This window comes from Galeopterus variegatus, unplaced genomic scaffold (assembly GCF_000696425.1).
Source record: "Galeopterus variegatus unplaced genomic scaffold, G_variegatus-3.0.2 Scaffold3121, whole genome shotgun sequence".
NCBI classification, from domain to species: domain Eukaryota; kingdom Metazoa; phylum Chordata; class Mammalia; order Dermoptera; family Cynocephalidae; genus Galeopterus; species Galeopterus variegatus.
Window position 1 is genome coordinate 82077 of NW_007729232.1, and position 9469 is coordinate 91545.

At 42.9% G+C, this 9469-nt stretch overlaps 1 protein-coding gene across 1 annotated transcript in view; it reads left to right on the forward strand.

The window, feature by feature from the left end:
* Positions 1–9469, forward strand: part of LOC103599825 — a 35531-nt gene that overhangs the window by 19281 nt on the left and 6781 nt on the right. Inside the window, exon 2 of the mRNA XM_008583995.1 lies at positions 9353–9415. Within this exon, the coding sequence (XP_008582217.1) occupies positions 9353–9415 (63 nt within the window). The remainder of the gene's footprint in view (positions 1–9352; positions 9416–9469) is intronic.

Below are 9469 nucleotides of genomic sequence, written 5' to 3' on the forward strand. Positions count from 1 at the left end.
GGGTGGCCTTCTCACCCCCTCAGGGGTCCCAGTTGTGCCGGCACATGGTTTATGGTACAAATGTAGAAGGTGGTTAACTATAAGCTTCTTTAGGGCAGGAGTTTTTTTTGTTCACACGTGAATCCCTAATGCCTGAAAGAGTGCCTGGCAAATAATAGGTGCTCAGTAAATAAGTACTGGATGATTGATGTCAAAACCAAGGGCAACCAGAGCATTCTTTACTTAAAGGCATATGGCAATTATTTTAAGTGATCTGTTTCTACATTCTCAATTTTTTCTCATTCAAGGGAAAGTGTCCATATGGCTGCAATGCTGCCATTTTCCAGCAAGCACTTTGTTCTTATGAACTGACTAAAGAAAATGGCTTATAGCTCTGCTTTTATGATATAATTTCGGAGGCTTCAATCCATAAATTTAATTTGCATTTGAAAAGCTGGCAAAATCTCTGTGCAGAATGTAAATCTGCTCCGTGATCTTATCTGGTCCAATCTCATTATTAGATATAGAGATTGTAGTGTTTAATGGGTAAAATGTTGGGTACCATCTGTTGGTGAGTTGGACACCTACACTGAGAAACCAGATACAGTTGTAGAAATTCAAAACAAGGTCCTCTGGTATTTAAATTATGCCAACTTGCTACCATATGGCAGACGTAGTAAGAATCAGAAGTTAAATCAAAGCATTATGTTTTGTATTCCAGGTCTAGGTGCCTGTTCATAGTTGTCTTTTGTTTGATCTTCTTTGTAAACAGCAGGATCACAAAGTAAGCTAATTGTACTTTATTTTCCTTTGTTTGGCAAGATGAGTGTCTTCACATAAATCGATAGGCTGCATACAGATTACTGTGCAATCTTGACACAAAAGAGCTATGCAAGCACTTTTTGCAGTCTATCCCAGGAGCCTCAGAGGAAAGGTGCATTGCAGTATAGGGTAAGCTATTGAGACAAGGAGAACAGGTGACTTAACCTTAGCAGAACAAGAGAATGTGTTTTAGCTCCAGCTTGCCTGATAGCAGGACTTATTGAAAAATATCAGCAATAGGTAGGGAGTAAAAGACTTTTTTTTTTGCAGCTGGGGATCAGAACCCTTGACCTTGCTGTTATCAGCACCACACTTGAACCAAATGAGCTAACCATCCAGCCCCAATAAAAGAACTTTCTTAATTGAGGTATTGGATTTAGTGGTGTTTAAAAGGAATCACCCTCCTTATTTAAAACAAACCAAACCTGACAAGGTTTTCCCCTACTCTTGGGCTCTCTCACTTGCACAATCCAACCTCCCTGACAACCTTTAAGAGGTACACCACTCCCATAGGACTTTCTGGTTCCATATGCCAACAATCTCTTAGCAAGAGGAATTTATTTTCCAAATAATGTTATGTTCTAACTCCTAGGTTCATTTTTTAAATTAAATACCTAATAGAAACAAACAAGGAAAGGTCAGAATTCCACATGGAATAGTATCGATCACAAAGTGCAGTACAACTTTCTGATCCCACAAACAGGCTGTTTTTCCTCTCTCTTCCAGAGGAAGGCTGAGATCCTACTCATGTGGACGGGCCTGCAAAGAGAGATGAGATGGGAAACTGGGCATGATGGGACCTTCCTGTGTCTGTTTTTTTTTTTTTTTTTTTTCCTTTTTTTCTGTGCCATGTTCAGCCAGCGAGCGCACCGGCCATCCCTATATAGGATCCGAAACTGTGACCTTGGTGTGCTACCAGCGCCGCACTCTCCCGAGTGAGCCACGGGGCCGGCCCCATGTGTCTGTCTTCTTCACCAACTTAGCTCAGGCAGAAGGTTGGACTTCATGTCTATTTGAAGGTCACAGTTTATTCTCTTTCGTGTTCATAAACTAGGTCTTCCTGGTTTGATACTGAAACTATCCTAACACAGAATCAGTGGTGAAATCTCTTAAGTTTCTCTGTTGGTATGTCTAGACCTTTGTCACAATCTTTACCGAGTTGTATGTGATTTTAAAAGACTAGGAAATCCCATTGGCTTGTTGGGGTATTTTGGATCTTTCTTTATTTCAATTCTGGGTCTGGCCTTTTCCTCAAGCTATGTTTTAACTATCAAGGGGCTATTTCTGTTCTGCATCTATTTGCTAACAATGGAAAAAATAGCCTTCTAGAATTTTAGGTCAACATTATTTAAGGCAAGAAGGAGGAGGAGGAAGAGGAGTAGAAGGAAAACAGGAAGCAAAATAAATGGCTTTACAATTTTTCCTTTCTTCTTTGCAACTAATGAATCAGTAAAATTTTCTAATTATTGATAATCGTTTTTATGCAACCATGTATCTTACTACCATGTTTAGTTTCATCCAAAACTCTCAAGCTTATCAAACAAACAATATGCTAAATACACAACAGACTCCATACTTGGCTCTTGGGGTACAGAGATAAATGACAAACCTTGCCTATAAGGAATTTACAATCTGTCATCATCTGGCCAGTCTATTCTTTCAGTTGTGAGTTAGTGAATTGAATGAAATGACCCCAGAATTTTCAGATAAGTAACAAAATTTTCTGTTTTTAAGAAGCTATGGTAGAAGCCTGGAGCATGGATTCCAAGCTGTAGTCATGTACATTTCTGGTGCCACCCCCTTCTCCCCCTAAAGTCTTCCCTAAACTTGAGCATTTACTAGGACTGTAGAAACAGGATCTTTTTCTGAGTAAAGTGAACAGACTGAAGTCAAGACTTCTTTCAAAGAGACTAGTCTGAAATGGAACCAGATAAAATCTGTTTTTTTTTAATTTTTGATGCCTCCCAAAGGTGAATTAGTTGTCATGTGGTAACATGACTGCCCAAGCAGAGAACCTAGCTGAGCCATGCTGTGCCTGGACTTCTGACCTATGGAAACTGTGAAATACTAAATGGATGTTGTTTTGAGCCTCAAAGTTTGTGGTAGTTTGTTACAGCAGTGATAGAAAATGAATACACCCTGATAACAACATTATATAAAAAGCTATCCAAAATGTTGGAATATCAACAGCTACATTTTGAGTATTTTCAAAGAATCATCATAGAATATTTAAGCCTATGATTCTCCTCTTCTTAGAGTCCTTTTGAGTTGTTTTCTTTTGCTGTTTCTATAGTTGTTTTATTTTTAAACTCCTCTGCTGAAGGACACATACATTTGTCTACGGATTCATTCATCAAATATTTATTATGAGTCCTTTTGAGTTGTTTTCTTTTGCTGTTTCTATAGTTGTTTTATTTTTAAACTCCTCTGCAGAAGGACACATACATTTGTCTATGGATTCATTCATCAAATATTTATTATGTATCAACTATGTATGTGCCTAGCACTCACTTGAGCATTTGGAGGTAAAATCTGATTAAGAAATGGTCACTGCACATCAGGAACTCACAGACAGGAAAGCAGACCATTGTGTACAATTGGGATGCTCAAGTTTGAAGATTATAGTTGGTCATACACAAGGCACTAGAAGCAGGTAGCAGGTAACTTGGTAAATTTGCCATGGTAGGCAGGCTGGCTCTCAACCCACTGGAGTCATAAACCTGATTATGATGGCTCACTGCAAAGGGATTGTCTCTCCGAGGTAGACTTGTATTAACCAAGCTCATTATGACTGCTATATATTAATACAAATCCAATTAGAACCCACTAAAATACAATGAGAGCTACATCTCTAAACGCAAATGGAAAGCTCAAATCAGTGCCTTATCCAACTGTAGGCGAGTACATAGACTTGTATTAACCAAGCTCATTATGACTGCTATATATTAATACAAATCCAATTAGAACCTACTAAAATACAATGAGAGCTACATCTCTAAACGCAAATGGAAAGCTCAAATCAGTGCCTTATCCAACTGTAGGCGAGTACGTGAAAAGCAAAATTGTAATAATCAGGGTGACAATCTATTAATTTACAATAAGGAATTAAACTGTCGAGTTGACTGGTCTTACCAGCACGTTCGCTCTGTATAGATAACAAAATAGGGAGCCGGATTGTGGCATTATGATGGACTTACAAAGTGTGGCTTTGCTAAAATAGCTTGACAGACTCTCACCCACAGCAGGAATGACCTTACTGAGGGCAAAGCAGCACTTGCTCAGCCAAGGTTTCCTCCACCCTCGAGTGCCCTTGAGCGGGCCTGGCCGTCCCTGCCGCTTGCTGCTCTTCGTCCTCTCTGCTGTGCCTTCGCACCCGACCACCTGTTTCACACGGTACTTCCCCAGCAGAGACAAGTATCTTTTCACTTAATAAATTACCATCATTTTTCAGTTTGCCTTCTTTAAGGTTACTTCCAAGTCACCTTGATTGGAATTTGGGATATTTCTATACTTCTTACTCACACATTACAGACAGTCCTCTGGGTTTGTGCTCACCAAGGACTCATCAATACAACGTGACAAGTGCTATCACAGAAGGGGACAGAGGGTCCTCTGGGAACTCAGGGTGAAAAGAAACTAACACTTATTGGATTCCTACTAGGGACCAAGTACTGTGGCAAGGATTCTACATGTATTATCTCATGTAATCCTATAATAGCCCCGTCAGGTAATAACTGGAGATTAAGGAACTTGCCCATGGTTACAGAGCAAGCAAGAGGCAGGACCAGGATGAAAGCCCAGGCCATCTGAGCCCAGAGCTTATGTTCTTAACTGCTGTGCTCCGCTGCCTCCTGTCAGTCTTTTAGTCCTTTCACCCACTCTGGAGGATGGAGAGATATATCAGTCTGGGCTCAGTTGCAGAAAATAGAAACCTCTCTATTATTTTAAAGAGAGAAAGGGTTTCATGCTTGCAAAATCACTGGGAGGGCTACAGGAGCCGGCTGGGGCTTCAGGAGTGACTCCTAGACCATACTATAAGACTGGCCTGCCCAAAGAGCTGCGGTTTCTTCCTCAATCAGGAAAGTGAGGAATCAAGAAGCTGCCACTGGAACTGCTGTGTTCTGGAACAAACCAGCAGTGCCCTTCCTCTCAGTGCTTATGACACTAGTTACTAAACACCACAGGTTAATAATAACAGAAAACACTTCTCCCCATAATTTCCAGGAGAAATAGCAGAAGCGTAGTCTTCACCGTGACTTTTACCTTCTAAATCTAGCTTGAGAGTATCAGATTGGCTAACCCTGGTAAACACCTGCACCCAGCTGCAAGGGAGCTTGGAAAATGTCATTGTGAGATTTCCCAACCCCTGCAGTTCAGGAAGGCACGCAAGAAGGAAGGTGGAATAGATGCTGAGCACCAGTCCCCATGTCACTGAGGAGGAGTTTGGGGCTCAGAGGTCGAAGTGCCCAAAGTCACACGATGAGAGATAGGGCTGGCCGGGCTCGCATCGGATCTGTCACACTCCAAGCCCTCACTCAGCCTGCTTGGGGAAGGAGCATTTACAGGGATGGTTTCATGGAGAAACTGGCTCCTAAAGGAGTAGACCGTGGTCCTGGGGAGGCAGTGAGTGTTGTAGGGCCTGTGGCAGCAGGTGGAGCCTTGCTGCCACTCTGTCACTGAGGGTGTGGCCCCTTTCTCAGAATCTCTGAGCAATCAGTTCAGTGGCTTACCTTGGTGAAAGCTGAGTAGTGAGCTTTTAGACCTCCCTCTTGTAGTTTAAATTATTAATGTTGTGGAAAAGGTTAGAGGATCTAGTTTTCTCCTTATTTGGTTTTTAAACATGAGTTTCTCTTGTACATATGTTCAAATATATTAATCATTTTCATACCTTTGCTGCTAGAAAGACTACTTGGTTCTCTTAAAGAAGCTCTGTGGTTGATGTAGGTGGCAGCAAATGCTGGCAGATGCCACTTGTCGGAGCCAGAAGGTGCTCATGGGTACCATCTCCTGCCACTTCATGTGACCCAGAGAAATCTGGGAACCTGGTTCACTCTCCCCATCCAGTACACACCCAGATGACATAGGATGTGCATCCGGTCCTTGGTTTGATTATCTTACATACATTTGGTGGGACAGTAGTTTTGAAGAAATGACTTATTCTAAACAGGTGATTGAGTAGGCAACACTGTGCTTGGTGTAAAAAATGAGGAAATACTAAAGTCTACTTGAGACTTGGAGGTTCAGATACCACTGTTCACAGTAATGTAATTTACCACTCATTCCTTAAAAAATAGAGGAGAACACAACATGAAAGGAAGATAGTGGTTTAAAAATAAAGATTGGTTTTGTGCCAGTCTGACTGATAAGCACCCAATTGTATGTAAATGAACAAACTATTTGGAGATGTTAATAATTCAGGGTCATTACTTTTTTCTGCATTCTTAGCTCTGCTCACCAGCACTTAGTACTCTCCAGAATAAGAGCTATCTCTATTTTTAAAAGCTTTATTGATTGTCAACACAGATAAAATTCAGCATTTCAAAAATGCTGGGACTTGGGAATCTGAGTAATCAGATGAGCTGCCCTTGCAGAGCACAAGTGGCACTGAGAGACGTGGTTGGATGAGAAATGATTCAGAGGCACATGCCTGTCCTCTCTGCCAGCAGGGTCAGGGGAGCCACCAGTGGTCTGAGGACTTCAAAGGTACCTTTTGTGTCCTCATACAGAGCCCGTCTCCATCTAGCCACTCCTGGCACCTGAGGTATCAGGGACTGCCTTTGAAAGCTGCAACTTCAGGATTGTGGCATGTGCATTTTTCATGCATCTGCCACTTGTCCTCATTTTGTCTGCACATCAATATGGAGAATTTTGAGCATAGTATAGCAGTTAGGAGCTTAGACTCTGGTGCTAGATTGCCTTGGTTGAAAACCTGGCTCGGCCACTTATCATCAGTATGACTTTGGGGAAGCCATTCAATGTCTCTGTTCATCAGCTTCCTCATCTGTAAAATGTGCGTGGAAATTATACCAACCACCTAGGGTTGTTGTGAGGATCAAATACATTGATCACACTCACTCACACACTTACTCACCCCTCTATAAGTGTTAGCTATTATCATTGATGTACGTTCTTATTTCTTCCTCCCCACAACCATATGAGGTAGATTTTTATTAAGACTTTATATATGAGGAAACTGAGGCTCAGTAAGTTTAAAGAATTTGCCCAAAGTGGCAGAGCTTATGCGGGGCAGAGCCAAGGGCTGACTCCCAGGATTCGTGGCTGCACGGCCTGTGCTAAATGGTATGCTCAGCAATCACAATGACCACTCTGATATATATAGCCCTCGAAGAGACAGCACCTCTTTCCTCCAGCCATGGGGAATCCTTGTCTTTGCTCCTTGGGATCCAGCTGTAACCCCTCAGTTTCTGGGTCAGAATTGATGTCTTCATCACTTCATGAACCCCCTTCACTGTCCCACGTTTGATCCTTGCTAATATTTATGCAGTAGCTCACATCTCCTAGGTCTTTTATATCTGCCAAGAAAAAAATTCCCTTCTATCCCCTCTTTTTCTTGTTTCTGTTCTTTATTTCTTCCCTGGCAAGCAGCTAGCACTGATGCTGCATAACTAAATACCTGTCAGGCACTCATCAAATGAACATTTTTAAGGTCAAATTCTGCCATTTGACAACTTTTTGACTACATGGAAAGTGGTTACTGCATTGCATATTCTAATTTGGGGAAAGGAACGATTTCTTTGCAGAGAAGCAGCTGGTGCATAGGGAGGAGCAGGACTGCTTCTGTCTTTGGAGAAGAGCAGGCGGAATTGTGGTGCATGTGCTCAGATAGGCCTAACTCAGCCTGAGCCTCTCTCTCTCCTGGTACAGTGCCCTCCCAAGTTGGAAAGGAGTGGTCGCCACCACCTGTCCCATTCCTGATCCTCTAGCCACGTGTGTGCTAAGAACCACAGTCCTATCTGCAATGTTTGGGAAGGAGGCAGAGAGTCATGTAAGGGGGCACCTGGCACTCTGCTCCTCTGCATGCGTGTCCTGGTTGGTGGGACACTTAGGGCCATGGCTGCAGAGCTATGGAACTCTTGGCTGCAAGTGTCCAGGTCTATATTCCCTCCAAAAGTTATCTGGTTCCTCTCCTCCCCTCCCAATATTGGTTGAAGTTTCTCAGGATGAAGCAAGAAGATTGGTGGTTCTCAACTCTGGCTGCACAATAAAATCACCTGGGAGGTTTTAATAAGATCCTCCAGGTCCCAGCCCACCAAAGATTCTGCTTCATTGGTTCCTGAGTGGGCCTGAGCATCAGTACTTTCAAAAAGATTCTACTTTGCAGCTGAGTTGAAACCACCAGTTTACCCGCTGTAGTACTTGCACCAGCCCTTCCCATCTCTGCTTTAGTTTCTTTTTCTGTCAAAGGATGATAATAACAGTACTGTCCTCATAGGGTTGTTGTGAGGGTTAAAGAGTTAAGATGGATAGACAGCCCTGTACTCAGCCAGTGTTCGCTATAATAATTTTTACTGCTATATTAGTATAGCCAGCACTTGTGTGAAGTCCTGGGGATTCAAAGTGAATAAAGCACATGTTACTAATATACCCAGTACCAAGTGGTAAGCCCCACAGCAAAGGCAGGCACAGCGTGCTTCAGGGATACAAAGTAGGGAACAGCTAAGTCTGCAAGGGGGAAGGAAGTGGGCTTACCGGAAGCCAGTCTGACACTTGAGCTGGGTCTTGAAGGATGGGCCTGCCAGATGAAAGCAGGGTAGGCAGAGGACATTCCAGGTGAAGAAACAGTCTGTGCAAAGTCATCTTGATGTGAAAGAGCATACCAGGACAAACAACTGGCCGGTAGGTTGGCACTATCTGTTGTTGGGGAAAGTAATGGTTGAGAGGCTGGAAACAAAGACCAATGCTAGACCTCAAAGGACCTGTGTGCCTGCCCAGACACAATTTGGATTTTATCCTCCAGGCATGAGAAAGCTACTTAGGTACTTTAGAAATGGAGAAACAGCTTCAAAATTGCATTTTAGAAAGATATCGAGCAACAGAAAGAGTAAAATAAGAGGAAATGGCTGAGCAGGGGGAGCTCAGTTCAGACCCTCTTGCTATTGCTGAGGTCACAGATGATGACAGCTTGTACTAAGGAAGAGGCAACCTCAAGTGGAATTGTCATTTGATTGGCTGTGGTGTGAATAGTGGTATCTGGGCATGACTGGAAGGCTTTCTGCCTGGGGCTCTTGGAGTCTTGGTGTGCTGTCTGTAGTTGAGGCAGGAAGTATAGGAAGACAAATGGGTTTAGAGGGAAAGAATGAATTAAGTGTAGAGCATGTTGAGCTTAAATGGGACATCCAAGTGGAGGATGTTTAGGCAGAGGTGTTGGTTAAGCAGCTGGGGAGGACAGAAAGAGGTGGCAGTGCTCCTAGGATTTTCTGGTCTTCCCAGTAAATCTTACATTCTGTACCTCAGTTAAAATATTATCCTCCAACCAGCTTCACAGACTAGAAATCGGAGTGGTCTTTAAAGATTCCTTGTCTATGAACAGAGTCCTGACAGCAGTCTGCCCCAGCAGCATGCGACAGCTGATTCCCCAGCCCGGAAGGCACGAGTAACTGCAATTCCTCTTGCCTTGGCTTGAGTTCCTGGAAGGTCTAGCAGCTGC